General features: G+C 47.4%; 1 protein-coding gene and 1 long non-coding RNA gene across 5 annotated transcripts in view; one reads left to right on the top strand and one right to left on the bottom strand.

Moving 5' to 3' along the window:
• The window catches only part of SLC41A3 (solute carrier family 41 member 3), a 32,622-nt gene extending 22,516 nt beyond the window's left edge, over positions 1-10,106 (top strand). For all 4 annotated transcript variants that reach the window (XM_063164788.1, XM_063164787.1, XM_063164789.1 and 1 more), the window contains 5 exons: positions 2,427-2,571; positions 4,040-4,119; positions 5,850-5,984; positions 6,805-6,953; positions 9,230-10,106. In XM_063164788.1, the coding sequence (XP_063020858.1) occupies positions 2,427-2,571; positions 4,040-4,119; positions 5,850-5,984; positions 6,805-6,953; positions 9,230-9,415 (695 nt within the window). In that variant the 3' untranslated portion in view covers positions 9,416-10,106. The remainder of the gene's footprint in view (positions 1-2,426; positions 2,572-4,039; positions 4,120-5,849; positions 5,985-6,804; positions 6,954-9,229) is intronic.
• Positions 10,107-12,586: 2,480 nt separating this feature from the next.
• LOC134422324 (uncharacterized) lies at positions 12,587-14,672 on the bottom strand. Its single transcript, XR_010028785.1, has 2 exons — positions 14,470-14,672; positions 12,587-14,383 (listed from the first exon to the last, which is right to left on the bottom strand). It is a non-coding gene; the product is annotated as an uncharacterized LOC134422324 (long non-coding RNA).
• Between the last annotated feature and the right edge of the window lie 2,102 nt (positions 14,673-16,774).

Raw genomic sequence — 16,774 nt, 5'->3', positions numbered from 1 at the left:
GTAACAAACTGGAAGGCAGAGCCTAGTAAACACAAGTGGGATTTGTCAAAGAAATGACCAACATGTATTGTGCAACTTTGGAACAGGAGGCTGGCATATGTGACACTGACTGTTCCTCGATCTGTCACTAGCCAGCAAAACTCCTTCCTGTGCATGGATGGGTAACAGCAGCTCCTTCTTCACAAGCAGTTCCAGGGGTTTGGCACTAGTGAAATGTTCTTGTATCCTCTCACATGGAGAGTCATGGATGAACAAGATACTCAGTTGGAGGGAGGTAGCCTGCAGTGTTTTGTGCCTGCAGGACTCCGAGTAGGAGCTGTGGTCTGGGGTTGGCTGTGCTGCTGTTTGCCAAAGGCTTGGGCACCTGATGACCCTCAGAAGTTCAAAACATTGGTGATATATCTGTTGCTTTTAAAGTGTTGGGCTATTTACTGTGAGCCTAAGCTTGAACAGAAATGGGAAAATAAAAAGATGCAGCAAACTCAATTCCATTTGAAACCCAAACTGTTGCTCCGGACTGAGCAGAAGCATGAGGCAGCTGTTCTCAGTTTGCATAACTCATTCCATGTGCAAGCACAAGTGAGGGAGTGAAGGAGCCCACACTGCAGGGAGAGGCCTATGAATTGCTTCCATCCTGTCCTCCTTGAGCTTCAGAGGTGCTTTTGTTTAATAGGATTTTTCCATGATGCCATTGCACCTGCCTCTGTAAAGCTAATCTATCTTTCAGTTGCTGAGCCTCAGATAATATCTCCCAGGGAGCACAGGGCAGAACAACATGATAACCTCTGTGGCTGTGACCAGAGAGCATTTCTGGGGTTTCCTGAGTAGTTTAAAGAGCCTCTTGAGATGGAAAATTGTCAGCACACAGACACCAAGTCATTGGGAGCATGAAGTGAAGCAGGTAGAAGGATGGCACTGCTGATGGTGCTTGAACAAATCCATTTCCCTGCCCAGTGTGTAATAAGGTGCAGGTCACACTCTAAAAACTTCTGGGTCCTACCAAAATGTGTATGTATCCATCAAAAATACTGATGAGCCTGTGAAGTTTGAAGTACTGTGTGCCACCTGATGCAGCACCTTCTCCTTCTGCAGAATATCCTCTTGCCAGAGAAGATTCTCTATTTATTTTTTTTAAATTGGCTCTGGTTCTTCTCAGTCCTGCATAAAGGAGATAGAAACTGTGCCAAAGGGTTTCAGCTTGGTATGGGCTGCCGGGAGAGAATGTAGCAGAACTGGAATGTGGAGCCTGAAGAGCATTCATCCCACCAGGAGCCTTTCTGTGGGCTCTGATAAGGTTTGATCAACTCCAGTGCTCTGTGCCTGCTTTATTTAATAGGGAATTAATTGCTCAAAACAGCACATGGTGTGGGTAAGAGACCCAGTTCAGCAGCTGAGTCTGTCATACATCCCACCTGTCCTGGATGACTCCAGAGGGTGAAGTGCACTGACAAAACTCAGTGGAGATGCATTTCAGTGCCATTGAAGCCTCTCATGAGGAGTTGCACCTCTTTGTGTGAGAGCCTTTCACTCCCAGCAGATGCCATCACGTCAGTGCTTCTCATCCAGGTAGCCCAAGGCCCTGGCAGTGGTGTTGTTAAAAATGCACACTTGGAGCTGCTTCATCTCCCAGATTACCTGCAAAGCCAGCATTACATCCCACTGCCTTTGGCCCCAGCTCAGAGACCAGATGGAGAGCTTTGTTGAAGAAGCATTTTTGTATCAAAAGGGCTGGCATCAGCCCCATTGCTCGAAGGTGTTTCTCATGCTTCTGAGTCATGTTTATTTTCTTTTAGTGCTGCACATCTTATTTTTTAATTTCTTTGCTTCTAAAGATCCAAGGCTATGCCTCTGCTGAATGGAAAAAGCACCTAATGGAAACACATGCAAGCTAGCACAAAAGAAACCCCAGATCTGAACTGGCTGATACGTGCCAGAGAACATTTGTTCCTATAGAGCAGACCAGCTGCTCAGCAATTCTGCTAGCTCCCCTCCTAAAGTGCCTCTTACCTCTTGTTTTAGGTGAAGGTATGAGGTGTCTGCCCTGAGTGGGATGCAGCTTCCACACAGGAGTTTCCTCCTTGCCCTGCTGTTTGATTTGCACCCTGAAGCCAGAAATTTTGTAACTTTTTATCTTTCTTAGTTGGAGGTGAAATTGGAGAGTTGTTCGTCTTCAAATATAACTTGCTTTGAATCCTGCTGATTTTCAAACAGCATCCTCTAGCAGTGAATTTCAGGGATTAATTATGGATTTCTGTGGTGGAATGAGGTGGTTTTGTGGGGACTATCATGCTTCATGTGATTTTTTCCTCTAACATAACTCAGTTGGAGTAAGAATCCTGCTGCATTTCTTCCCATCTTTGTGCATTATGATTTTGGCAACCAGTGAAGCTATGGATATTTAATTCAACATTTCTTTTCCCTGCCAGATGTGAAGTACCTCTCTCCTCTGATCTGTGCTGTGTTCATTGTCATGATCCCTCTCTGGGTTGCCATTGCCAAGCAGAGTCCATCCCTGGCTGAAGTGCTGAAGTCTGGGTGGCAGCCGGTCATTGTTGCCATGAGCATCAGCAGGTGAGGGAGGCACAGCTCCCACCCTGTGAGCACCCTGCACACACCTGGGCTCACTCAGAGGGACACCAAGGGTGACACTGCCAGGGACAGCAGCAGGGGGTTTGCCCTGAGCTTCTCAGCCATTGGTGACTCTCCAACAGACTCTCTTCTGGGTGTGTAAAGTCTGTAGTACTGTGTGCCACCTGCAGCCCCTTCTCCTGCAGCAGAATATCCTCTTTCTGGGGGTACCACTTGTCAGTTTTTCTGGGCCTGGATTGAAGGCACCTGTGACAGTAATTCGTGTTGGGATTCAGGTGTTTATTATTTGTTATCAGTAAAACAGTCTCCCTATTGTGAGTTCAGCAGCAAGGTACAAAATGGCCAACAATCTCTTGTTACAAGATCTTTTAAGACTAAACTATCCAATTAAGAACTGACACCTGGATTATTTTCCCTTTTAACTCAATAACTGATCTCAAAGAGCCCCCAATGTGGACTTTTCTGCCCAATTACAAAATGCCACCCAAACCCATGAAGAAGGAGGATGAAGAAGAAACCCAGGACGACACCCTGTGCCCTCCATCTTGCTTCCATGCACGACATACTAAAAACCCCATAACCTGAATTTCTCACCAAGTGATACACTGCTTTCTATAATCTATTCCAGACTTTTGTGGATTCCAGTCTATCTTGAAGTCTAGGAAACTTTCTCAATGAATGAGGGTCTAAGTCAGTGCTCCCCTGGGTGTCAGGGCACCCCAGAGCAGACAGAGAAATATTCCCAGTGCTCTGGGTTTCCACACCTGTTGGCAGAGAAGATTTTTAATTTTTTTTTATTTTTTAAATTGCCCCTGGTCCTTCTCAGTCCTGCATAAAGGAGATACAAACTGTGCCAAAGGGTTTCAGTCTGTCTCCCTTATTTGTGAGACAGCTGATGAGGAGCCCCCAAAGGACTGGGAAAAGCAAATCATTCTGAGTCTCACTCACATATCCAGGCACCACATGGGTGAAAGCCAGCAAACTGAAAGCACAGATGATGATCATCACAAATTGACAGGCTTTGATCATCACAGATTGTCAGGCTTCAACCTCATTCTTATCCAGCTGTAAAGAGAAAATACTGGTAGATGTAGAGCCAGGTAGTTCCTTCTTCCTGTGGTACAAGCTGAGATCTGGAAGAGAATTTTAAAAAACTGCTAAGTCCAGTACAGAAGGGTAACAGAACTTTGTGGGAGGATGAAAATGCTTTTCTAACCACTACCAGTTTGGCTTGGGGGTGGGCAAGGAGATCCTTATGAATCATTATGCCATTAACAAAATCTATAATGTTTTCTGTTGGTGGAAGCTGAGCTGTAAAGGAGTGCACGGTGAGCAGTCCAATCTGGCAGTGGGGAAGATGCAGTAACCCATGGCAGGGTGCTGTTTTCAGCGTAGGAATTGCCCTGGAAAAAGATTGATCCAACCTCATTTGCTGTCCTTTTCTTAACAGCATTGGTGGGCTCATCCTGGACAAAACTGTGACTGACCCAAACTTTGAAGGCATGGCAGTTTTCACACCTGTGATTAATGGTAGGTTGGACATGGAGGTTCTATGCATGCTTTTATTTATACCTCTCCTTCCTCCCAAGGCTTCTGGCATCCACCATTGCCTCTACACAATTCCCTGATCCCATCATGAGTGAAAGTGAAGCTACTGGTCCCCATCATGTTCCTGCTTATGTTTTGAAATGTCTCTGGAGCAAAACAGCAGCGAGGACAGAGCTGTGCAAAAAGGTTAACAGCATCTCTGAGAGCTACATTTACACTTTTCATAAAATCAAACCTACTGGGATGTCTCAATAAATCCATTTTCCCTTGTTTCCTTCCCTCCACTCAGTGATTTGTGTGGTGCAATCATCTCCTATACAGAATGTTGATAACTAGAAATATAATAAGATTATACATGTGTATGAATCAGAGAGATTATATGCATGGATTGGATATAATTGTGTATATATCTAAACATTTTGTATGCATATTCATTTATATTTATATTTATATTTGTAATTTTTGTATGCATGAGATAAATATATATCTTTATATATATGTAAAGATTATATGCATGGATTGGATATAATTGGACTTTTATGTATATATCTCAATATATTTTGTGTGTATATTTATACTTATATTTATATTTACATTACTTATATTATTTATATTTATATTTATATGTGCATGAGTTAAATATATATCTTTATATATACCTAAAGATTACATGCATGAATTGGATATAATTGAATTTTTAATATACATATCTCAACATATATATTTTATATTTTATATTCACAATACTTTTATGCACACACCTATCAGCACAAACTGCTGGGGATCCTGGTATCACTGAAGATCCACTAGCTTATTTTTCTGCTATTATAACATTCTTGTAGGACAGGCCCATTCCAAGGGAAACCCAGGTTTTCCTAGGGCCGTGTGCCACCCTCAAAGCTCTTCACTCTGCCTGTGCAAAGCCTGGCAGTGCATGGCTCAGGTCCCATCTTCAGCTGCAATGAGACAGCCTGAATATTTTCACTTTGATTCCCATCTGGGAAATCTCACATTTAATGATGATTTCTTCTCCAAGGAAGGGAAGGCATGAGAAGCCTGTAGCATCTGGCTCACCCTTATCTTTTCTGTGGCATTTCTATCCTGAAAATACTTAGGGTGGTGGAAGTTTGTTCCATAGATCATTATCCCTCTATAGCTGCTTTTTCATGTGTGCTGCAATTAATCAGTCTGGAATGAATTGATTTACTTTAATTAGCTACCATTTTTGGGTTCTAATTCATCCTCATGATTCCTTCTCATTGAACAAGTGCATTAGGTACCTTCAGACAGACATGTAATCACTCTCTGTGATGTTTTGTTGTCTTTCAAACAATAATGTTTCTCTGAGTGAGTAAATCCAAGAAGTGGCCATGAGCATCCTCTGCACAGCTTTCCCCAGGTGTTGCTCACAGACTCTGTCCAACCAGGTGCAATTACATCATTTCAGAGGCCACATCCAGTGCTGGGGAGAAAGGGAAAATGTTTTCAGCCAGCAGTCAGAAGATCACAATTACTGGAACCTTCCTGGTTTTCAGCTGTTCCTGCAAAGTGAACAGTGCAGCACCCCTAGGGATGCAGGGATCAGGTTTGCTCTTTCCCTCACTGCTGCTCTCAGTGAATGCAGATTGACTCACCCTAGGCTGGGTTTTGCACTGCTGTTTCCTGCTGTGGTGAAGGTGGTTTACAGGTTTTCTGTGTTTTTGTCCTCACAGGTGTTGGAGGGAATCTGGTTGCCATCCAAGCCAGCCGAATTTCTACATTCCTGCACTTCTGGAGCATGCCTGGAGTTTTGCCATACAAGATGAGGCAGAACTGGCCCAACCCATGCACCACATTCTTCTCATCAGGTACACCCTGAGCCCTTGGTGTCCATGTCTGTCTGTCTTCACAGGCAGCTCCTTTCCCAAGCCTGCCTGGTGAAGCACTGGCTGAGTTTCAAAGGCAGAATTTTCCCCTCTCTCAGAGAAAACTCAGATCAGAGAGGAAGAATTCTTGCAGTGGGCAGCATGAAAAAAAAGGCTTAAGGCATATTTGCTCAGTGGCATGCAAAGAAAGAGGCCTTCAGGGAGCACTAAGGAAAGTAATTGAAAAAGAATCTTAGATTTGATCTAACAGAAAGTCATTTTAATGGCCAGCCTACAGCCATCACCTGTGGACAGAGCAGTGAATGGACCATAATCTTGCTGAATATCAGCAATTCCTCCACCTTCAGCACTGGAAATACTTAAGAATCAGCAAAACTCAATTTTGGGTCTGTTGTCTTTATAGAGTTCCTCTTGATTTTCCCGGTTAGGTTGAGAGTTAGTGCTAGATCAAACTATAAACTGGGAAAATCTGTTGCAGTGAGGCAGAGCAGAAGTTGTGGGAGGCAGAGAACAGCTGAGACGAGTGTTTGCAAGAATCACAGAGGAGTGTTTGCAAGAATCACAGAGCAGGGTTTGCAAGAATCACAGTGGATCAGCACGGAGCACAAAGCCTTTGACATGCAGTTCCAGTGCTAGACAAAGCTGCTGGGCTGATCCTGCAGATGCTGCCTGTGTTTTTGTGATCTAGAGAAGGCATTAGCAATGGGGTTGGCGGGAGCGTTTATGCATTAAAATATTCACTGTGTCCTGTCCTCCCAGCTGCTGTTACCCCTCTTTCCGTCTCTGTTTCTGTGCTCTGCAGGGGTGAATTCCAAGTCAGCCCGGGTGCTGTTCCTGCTGGTCATCCCAGGGCACCTGGTGTTCCTCTACACCATCCACCTGCTGCAGGGAGGCCACACATCCCTGTCCTTCACCTTTGTGATGTTCTACCTGGCTGCTGCTCTGCTGCAGGTAAACCTCAAACTCCCACCCAAAAGGAATCTATCAGATAGCATAAAACCAGCATTCTCCAGGTTAAAAAGGAGTCACAGTAAAACATCCAGCAGCAGCCTCTGTTTCCTGCCATTTCAGGTGTGCTTCTGCCAAGAATCTTGTACATTCTGTAGCTCCAGTAATACTGCACCCAAATTGCCAGGCTCTAGTTTCCCACATGAGCACAGCTGTGCTTTAGGGTGAGAGGAGGAAAAACTTCTCAACATCCACTGAGCTGCAGTAAATGTGCAAAGACACACTTAGCAAGAAGTATCTTGCTTTAAAATGTTCACTCCTTGGGTGTGAACTCCAAATATTTCCAGGCTGCCACAACTCACCCCAGCAAAGTGAGAAGAGTGAACTGCAGCCAGCACGTTTCCCCACCCATTTTGGAAACCACTGGCACATTTTATGGTGAAAACCTAGGGAATCCCTCTGGGCAGGGCCATGTGGGCAAAAACAAAGGGAAGGCCCAGGCCCTGAGCAGTTCATCTTCAGAAGTAAAAACTCCTGGTAGGCAATGAGCAGATCATCTGATTTGTTCTGCTTTTTCTGCCCTGTAAACTTTATTTTTCTCACTCAGAAATGCATGTGGCTGTTGCCTGAACTCACAGAGGCTCTGACTTCACTTGCCCTTTTAAATGAGTGATTCATTGATTTGCATGATGAGGTGGCTGACTCTCACTTTGCCTTACAAGCAGCCTTGTGTCTGAGGGTGAATTCCTTGTGTGTGTAAACAATCAGTTTTCCTTGACCTTTGCACAGCCCCAAGCCCAGAAGCACAGCCACAGTTTAAAGGAAAATATTTATCCTTCTCTTTATGCATCGAGGTAACTCCTCAACCAAAGCCAGGCATGAAAATGCAAGAATAAATGACAGCACAAAGAGCAGCATCCCAGCAACACCACTGACCCCAAAAGATTCCCATGGAGGCCACTGGAGGAGGGCAAAATCAGCCTGGCCCTTTTTCCACCTCTGTTTTCCTTTATAAAGAAAGACAGAAAGAAGAAGGGTTGGGGGGAAAGTTTGGGATTAACTAGTCCAAAGTAGAGAGACTTAGGAAAAGTCTGGTTAACAGCCTTTAAACTGCCAAATTGCTGTAGGAAGGGACAGAATAACATTTGCTATGTGGTCATTAGGGGAGGAAACATGAAATCATGGATTTCAAAAGGAAAAAGGCAGATTTATGTTAGGCCTTGGGAAAAACAGAAATGGGCGGGGAGGGGAAAGCTGTGGGGCTGATTGCTTAGAGTGTGGCATCTGTGAGGGTTGTTCAGCACAAGTTAAACAAATTTTCCATCAGGAAAGATGTGGATGTATTTGATCCTGAATTGAGGAAGACAAATGATCTGTGTAAAACGCTTGAGTTTCCAGCCAGCTTTAGTTTCTGTGAATCTGTTATTTAATTTACTTTCCCCATCTCTCCTCCTTCCTTTCTCCCAACCCAGCTTGCAGTTTTCACCTTTAGAAATGCTGCCTCGGGCTTTGGTTCCTGATGTGCTGTGGTCTCCCATGGAGGGACCACAGATGTGGGGTGCAAATTCTCTCTCCCTTCTTAATTCAATTAACTAGATAGTCTTTAATCTTTAACAGAAATATTTTTTTCTGCCATCTGTTTATCAGAATTGGGAATGAAATAAGAATTAAAAGAAATCACAACAAAGATTTTTAAACTGTCGAGATGAAAAAAAAAAGATTTTTTTTTTATCATGTCAGTTCTGCTTGGGATGGCTTTGATGTAAAAACTGCCTCAAACTCCAGTTGTCCACTGAGACTTTTAGGAAAAACAAAGTAGACATGCTCTGAATTTCTAATGGAAAAAAGAAGGATGAAGAGAAAAAACCCTGGCTACGAACTTGTCCTTTGGGGTTGCCTGCATATTCACAGAAACCTTCATCTGGTGGAATGAGTGGAGCACTCCCACTCATGGCACAGGGATAGGAACTGTACCTTTGGGAGATGCTTTTGGTGTGGCCAGGCTCTGGTTTGGGCAGGCAGGGCTGGTGAGCAGTTCAAGCAGGGTCTTTGCACTTGGGGCTGGCAGCAGAAGGCTGTGGGTTATGTGATAGGGTAGGAGCCAGCTACACCCATGCCATGCCATGCCATGCCATCCCATCCCATCCCAGAGAGGAACCCCAGCTCTCTGGGAAGCTATGCATGCTCAGGGACCCCCTTAGCTCTGGTTCCCTGGCCATGGCCACTTTGGCTCTGAGCCCAGGGTTTCTCTGTTTTCTTCTCTCTGTTTCCCCTCCCAGGTGGGGATCCTGCTCTACGTGGCCGACCTGCTCGTGCGCCTGATGTGGAGGAAGGCTCTGGACCCAGACAATTTCTCCATCCCCTACCTCACAGCCCTGGGGGACCTGCTGGGCACTGGGTTCCTGGCCATCTGCTTCCACCTGGTGTGGCTCATCCACGGCACGGACATGAACCTGGGCAACTGAGAGTGCCTGTGCTGCTCTCGCCCCTGCTGTGACACGGTGCTCCCCTCCAGTGGGGGCCTGGCACTCTGTGCTGGCTCACCTGGCTGGGCTGGGCCCCCCCTGCCACCCCAGCACCCCCTGCCCTCCCCACCGTGCCTTACAGCCAGCCCCAGCAATCAGCACCCACAAACTCCTGCCCTCAGAGGGGAGCAAAGCGGATTGAAGGAGCACCCCCTGCTCACACCTGCAAACAGAGCAACAAGGAGCAGTTGGGCCACTGGGGAGGAAGGCAGGAAGGAGCATTTGGGCCGTGGTGTCAATCCCCAGCACTGAGACAGCCCTGAGGCTGCTCCAGAGCCTGCCCTGGTCACTGTGTCTGATCCTGCCAGGGGATGCTGCAGCCCCTCCATCCTCTGACTTTCCACCAAGGGAAATTCTTTATTCACCCCACTTTTGTCCTGCTCCTGGAGTAGCAGAGCAACCAGAGGCTCAGGATCTGAGGCAGTGAGCTGCTGGCTCATGCCCAGTGGAGGTTATCTAGGGATACCACCTACCTGCCCTGCCAGCATCCCTGGTGTCTGACCAAAAAGCTGGTTAGATTGCATTTTAGGGGCAGGAAGGTTTGTTTTTACGGTTTATGAAATGTCCAGTAGTTCAAATGTTTATAGAAACACACACATAAATAAAGTGGGTAAAAAAAAAAAAAGAGTAACGCTGTGGATTTGCCAGTTGGTTTTTCTTGCCACGACTCTGTCTGGTTTTAGTTCTTACTTGTCAGGTAGAACTTCTTGGTTTTTTTTCTCATCCATTCAGGGTTGGACAACACAATTTTAGTAGGGTTTCAGGAAAATCAGTGTTTCCTAACAAAGAATGTTTTGACACCCATATGTTTCAGGTCAGAATTAAAGCCTGTCCCACAGTCACCATCCACTCTTTAACAACTGCTCTGGAATGAGTCCAGGACTGCCTGCGTTGGTCTGGGTGAGGATCAGGCACGAGGCTGTGGCCAGTGACTCCTTGGGTCCTTGTTCCAGGGTGGCAATCTGAGAGAGACTACCATCAGAGAGGCTTTTGGGGCTGGAAGCAGCCAATTCTCACTGAAACTGAAGAAGCACTCGAGTCCTCCAGATAATAAGATGCTGAAGAGTCAGGAGCTGAGGAGATGGATCAAACCTTTGAAAAATGTCACTGGGCCTCACCTTTATTAATTATCTGCCTTCTTGTTGGAGAAGGGAAAAGGGGAGGTCAAGTCCCCCATGATATACAAGGACCTGGCCAGCTCTAAAACCCTTGAACCTCAGCTGTGTTGAGTGCCTGCTGGCCTTGGGTTTTTCATTGCTCCCAGCTCTGCTCTGGTGTCACTGCAGAGCTGAGGCCCCTGCATGGGTTCCACACATGGCTGAGGGTCCCTAACAGTGAAAGCAGCTCTGGGCTGCCAGGCATGGGGAAAAGCACTCCCTGAAAAATAATTAAAAAAAAAAAAAAGCTGTGGCCTCCCCTTTCCCCAAGTTTCCTCTTCCTTTTTTTTGTCATGAAGGACAAATTGCCTGGTGCTGCTGAGCTGGAGAGGCTGTGCACAGCAGGGAGGGTTCAGCACACACTGCCCGCCTTGGGTGTCACTGCTTTATCCCTGCTGCAGCCTGTGGGGAAAGCAAAGCATCTGACTGTCTGTCCCACTTTGAGGGGCACCTTAGAGGATGTGTATGTAGATATTTTAATAATTTGAGCTTAGTGCTTTACTTTGTAAAGCTTTGATAGCTCAAATTTGGCACTGGCTTGAGCAGTCCTGGCAAGTAACTCCTCCTGCCCCAACACCATTTTCCTCCTCCTTGCTGCACTGTCCCCACCAGCTCAGAGAGGTCCTCTCTGGTGCTTGTGCTGATCTTGTGAATCAGGTAAGGCTGGTGCTAAAGCCAAGCTGCTGGGGACACCGCAGCCCTCTGCAGGATCCTGAACATGTGAAACTCCTTCTGCTTTTCTCTTATTTATTAACACAGGTTTGGCCCTGCTTCCTCCAATCCTGCAAAAGACCTAGACTGGAGCCAGTGGCTGGTGCAAGGGACCCCATCACACTCCTCCAGGATCAAACCCCAGTGCCCAATGCACAGCTGCTTCTCTGCTGTGTGCTTGCAGCAAAGCCCTGGCACTGGCATGTCCCTTCACTGGGGGATTTCTGGGCAGGACTCAGCTTAATCTGGTTGTCACTGTTGACAGAGGACAGGGATGGGAACACGTAATGGATGCCATCTGTGTCCTACTTGTGGCACTCAGCTGTGCCAAGGTGACCCATGCTGCACCATGTGCTGGGATTGGGGTTCCCCCCTGCAGGAGGCTCTGGGCCTCAGGGGTGCTGTGGGGCAATGACAGAGGGCACAGCAAGATGTGCTGCTCTCCAGGGCACCCCTTGGTGGGCAGCCAAGCTTCAGCCTTGTGCCTCTGGGCTTAGTGCAGGGAAAGGCACTTAAGATTTAAAATTGCTTCCAGCCTCAAGAGAAATGATATAACCAAAGGAAATGGTTTCAATAAAAAGGGATTTTTCTTCTTTTTTTTTTAATAAGGGCAGTGAGAGGCTAGTTATTTGGCTGCTCAGCCTGTTTACTCTTTCCTCTTTTTTTCTTGTCTGTGCAAATGAGAAAGGGTCTTTGCTAACAGAGCTGATATGTAACCCCAGAGCACAGTTTGGATCAGCATTCTTGTGACTCTGTCTGAACTTGCTCCTCTAAGAAAGCACCCCCAGCCCCTCCAGTGAGTGGGCAGCACTGCTCTGTCCCCTGGCACCAGTTGCCAGAAGCCCCTGAGTTGTCCAGGCATCCTCTCCCTTCCCTCCCCTTAAAATCAGAAATTTGATGCTTAAATACCTGCAGGCTCCTCAGATTCTAAGAATTTTCAGTGCATCACAGCAGGCCCTATCTGGCTTTATGCTCCCTGTGGTGCTGTGTTGGAGCAATTTGGCCAGAGAAGATTTGGGGATGGGGTTGTCTGACTCCCTTTTCCTCCACAAATTTCAGCTTCAGAGCAGACTTGTGTGGGTAGCAGAGCCCAGACAGGGTGGGGACATTTCATAGGGATTTCTGTCTAACCCAGCAGGGAAATCACTGCCAGCCTGGCTTCTCTGCTGCTGTGTCTGTGTCATTACTGAGCCCAGCTTGTCACTGGGCTGGACCCACCCTGCCACAGACACCAGCACCCCAGTTTCAGCCAACAGTGACTTTTATTTGTATTTAGTCCTCACAGCTCCCAAACAAGCAATAGCATTAAAAAAGGAGGAGGTGGAAGAAGAGAGTTTATTTCTTGCTGCTCTTTAGTCCTTGGCTGCTGAGCTGCCCCTTTGGGCTCAGTGCTGGTACTGGACTGAGACACCCACCCAGTGCTGTGACATGCTTGTGGAAGGCTTACCTTGCTATAAGCTTTAGAGGGAATAAAGGAAAATGTGGAGTGTTGGCAGAGAATGAGATTGGCTGGTTTTGAACCCTGTGCAGGCAGCCAATCTAGACTCTAGTAGTGGGCAGTGAAACAATACATATATTTTTTTTAGTGTCCCATGGTTTTATTTCCCACTGTATTAGCAGTGCAGGTAGGCTCACTCCTGACCACCAGGTGTGCCCCAATTAAATCTCAGGTTCATGTCAGTGTTGTGGGATGAGGCTGAGGAAGAGCACTGGAGTTTGGGAGGGATTGGGTGCCTGCCCTGGAGCAGCACAGGTGTTGGGATGCTGGGGTGGCTGCTGGGACCCTGGGGAGATGCCAGATGAACCTTGGGGAGGAAGGTCAGTCAGGGGTTCCCCCACTCCTGGGTGCATTCCTGGTTTTTCTTTGCAGGCAAAGGAGGGGCTCTCACCATCTCTAGATGAAGATGGGAACAGGGGTTTGTTTTCAGGGATAGTCAAATAATTTATTTTTCTCCCCCCACTGCTTCCACTCACTGCCTCCATCCTAACACAGTAATTTTCCAGAAACTCTCTGTGAGATGGAGCTTCCTTAGCAGGGACAAGCAAAGTGCCAGCCAGCAAACACAGCAAGTCTGAAAAGCCTCCTTCAAGGGAGACACTGCTTCCAAGACATACTTGAATACACTTGGGTTTTTTTTTTTTTTTCTCTTCAATGACAGTCTCTTTAATCCTCCAGCTGGTAAACAACCCAATCTGTGGTGCACAGGAAAGTCTGGAAAGAAACCTCCTGATCACTGAAGCTCCATTTTGTTCCACTGGAAGGAGAAACTCAACAGCTTCACATGGGCCATGAGGGATGGGGCCAGGAGCTACACAGCCTAGCAAACCCAGAGTACAGCAGAGTGCTGAGCAGACACAGCTCCATAACCCAGCAAACCCAGAGCACAGCAGAGTGCTCAGCACACTCACAGCTCCATAGCAAACCCAGAACACAGCAGAGTGCTCAGCGCTCACCAGGCTGGAGCTGCTGGAGGCACTGGGAGGAAGGGGCTGGCTCCTCAATGACTCCTGAGCCATGCTGGGCTGTGGCAAAGCTCAACAGTGCAGCAAAGGAAGGGACTCCCCCTTTTATGCTGGGGAATATTTGAGTATTTATATAATAAATGGGATGGTGCACAGATACATGTATGTAGACAAACATAAGCCAAATGTCTATTAAGTATTATAACCATACACAAAAGTAATCAGTATATAATATGTAGATTGACCCAGCAGTAATTCTATTTCAAATTATAATATAATCATTATTTTCATTGTATATTTGTGCACACATGAACGTATCAAAGTGAGGCTGTTCTTGTTTCTTGTGTCCCTGGGAGCTCCCCAGTAGCTCCCAAGCCTTGGGCCAGACTCCAGGACCAACCTGACTCATTTAGAGGCTCTGCAGCCTGAGGCCAGGATGGGACCCTTTCAGGGGGCTAGGGGGACATTACTGCCATGGTCCTCTCTTCAGTGCCACATCCCCACCTCCAAGAGGAGGAGAAAACCAAATCCAGTCACACTTTAGAGATGGCTCAGGTCTCCTTGATGCTTTCTTCCTCTAAAAAGAAAAAGGGACGCGGTGAAACACTTTGAAAAGCCCAACGAACAGGGAGCCCCCAGAGAAATGGTTCCCAGCACCCGTACAGGGAATTTCACCGCCTGTAGTTGGGATCTCCGGTCACACGGGGTCCTCCTCGCTCCGTCCTGCTCCCGTCCTCCAGCGCTTGCCGTGGGCCGGGAAGGGTCGGACCGAGCCTGCGGCGAAGGAGGCAGCTGCCAGCAGCATCCTGACCCTACAGCATCCTGACCCCGCAGCATCCCCGCCCCACAGCATCCTGACCCCGCAGCATCCCGGCCCCACAGCATCCTGACCCCACAGCATCCCCTGCCCCACAGCATCTTAACCCTACAGCATCCTGACCCTACAGCATCCTGATCTCATAGCATCTTAACCCCACAGCATCCCGGCCCCACAGCATCCCGACCCCACAGCATCCCCTGCCCCGCAGCATCCTGACCCTACAGCATCCCGGCCCCACAGCATCCCGACCCCACAGCATCTTAACCCCACAGCATCCTGACCCCACAGCATCCCCTGCCCCGCAGCAGCCCCTGCCCCTACAGCATCCTGATCTCATAGCATCTTAACCCCACAGCATCCTGACCCCACAGCATCCCGACCCCACAGCATCCCGACCCCATCCCGCAGCATCCCGATTTCAGAGCTGGCCCCGGGGGATCCCGGTCCCAGCAATCTGGCTTTGGCACAGGCTGAGGGATTTCTGTCCCAAAAACCTCCAGCCCAGGCTGAAAGTGTTTGTTTCAGAAATACAAGTGCCCCTTTTGTGTTTGCATGGTTAGGGTTTCCTTTGGAAAGCTTTGGGTTTAAGCAGAGAGGAAGCCAAGGGTATGACCTAAATGGTTTGGATTGTGGATGTTGTCTGTGGGGATTTTACAGAAGCAGTGCAAGGGTGGGTATTTCTAAAGGTTCAATTTCTAAATTACCCAAAACACAGCTTTACAGGGTCCTGCTTTCAAAAGCTCACAGCCAAGGCTGCAGGGCTGCATTTGGTCCATTTGTGTGTGGCTGGGCTGGTCAATGGGTCAGTGGGTCAGGTCTGATGGGGATGCCAGGACAGGCTGCCAGTCAAACAGCCACTCATAGCTGGGGACACCTCCCCATTGCCACTGTTCCAGGAAAGATTAGAAAGCACCTGGCTGAATAACAAAGCCCAGAAGCTTCTGTTCCCTCGCTCTCACACCAAAGCAGCTCCCAGCCAGCCAGATATCATCTAAACACCCACAGACAGCACAGCTGGGAGTGTTTCTGTCCCTGCCACTCACTGTGCCATCAGCTCTTCAGAGGTACTGGCAGGGAACAGTATTTAGGAAAAATAAAAACAAAAAACCATCCAAAACCCCATCCATTTATGACCCTGCATCTGACCCCAGAATATGATTCATGACCAAAAGCGATGAAAAGATCTTGCAGTGACTTGAACAATGATTTTTCCAAGCAGAGGCAGCTCTAAGCAGGGAGCACAAGACTCCTGAGAAAGCAGGAGGAATGCACTCCAAGCCTGAACGCTGCAGATGAAATTTGTTGCATCATATAATCCGTTTTTGTGTTTTGTGTTTCAGCTAGACAGGGAGATACCAAGACAGCATGAGAAAGGCCATTTTTTCAAGATCTCCAGTGCAGATTGGGAGAATCAGTCACACTGCCAGCATCACCAGCAGCTTCATTTACTTTTCATTGCTTTGCTAAAGCCAATCTCCAATGGAGCAAGCAAGGAGGGAGTGTCAGCATATAGATGCCAGTCAGAGGCAGAGAGGAAAAAGGTTAAGATATAACAGCTGAAAGTTGTTAGATGGAAACACCATTTTTTTACAGATACTGAGAGCACTGTGGTTTCATAAAACCTCCCATTGTATTGCACTAATAAGTCAAGTGTTTGCAGCCAAGCCAGCAGACACACTCCACAGCATCTATTACCAGTGTGTTTATTTACAAAGGCAGCTAGCAAGCCAAAGCCAAACAGAAAAGAGGAAAAACTGAAATATGGACTGGCTTTAATTTAAAATCCTAGGGCTCCGTTTGTCATTTTCTTTTGTGTTTCGCTCCCTCCTCCCTGTTTTTTCTTCAAGGAATGATTATCCAAAGGCAACCAGGAAAAGGACTGTTTCCCTCTAGGTGTCTCTCTCCCTGTTTTTATCCTCAATTTTTTCCCTTTCTCTCTCTCTCTCTCTCTCACACACACACACACAAACAAACATACACACACAGACTTTTCTGGCCTCGCAGTCCAACACTAGCCAGCAATCTCCCACATCCCAGCCCAGTGTTCCCCCAAACACTTCATAACTCTTACAAAGGAGCTGCACAGAGGAGCAGCCCCTTTATGCTGTCATGGGAAGAGAAGCCAGCACTGCCAGCAGGGCCCTGCCT

This window comes from Melospiza melodia, chromosome 10 (genome assembly GCF_035770615.1).
Source record: "Melospiza melodia melodia isolate bMelMel2 chromosome 10, bMelMel2.pri, whole genome shotgun sequence".
NCBI classification, from domain to species: domain Eukaryota; kingdom Metazoa; phylum Chordata; class Aves; order Passeriformes; family Passerellidae; genus Melospiza; species Melospiza melodia.
Note: the sequence above shows the minus strand (reverse complement) of the source record. Positions and strands in the feature narration are given on the sequence as shown.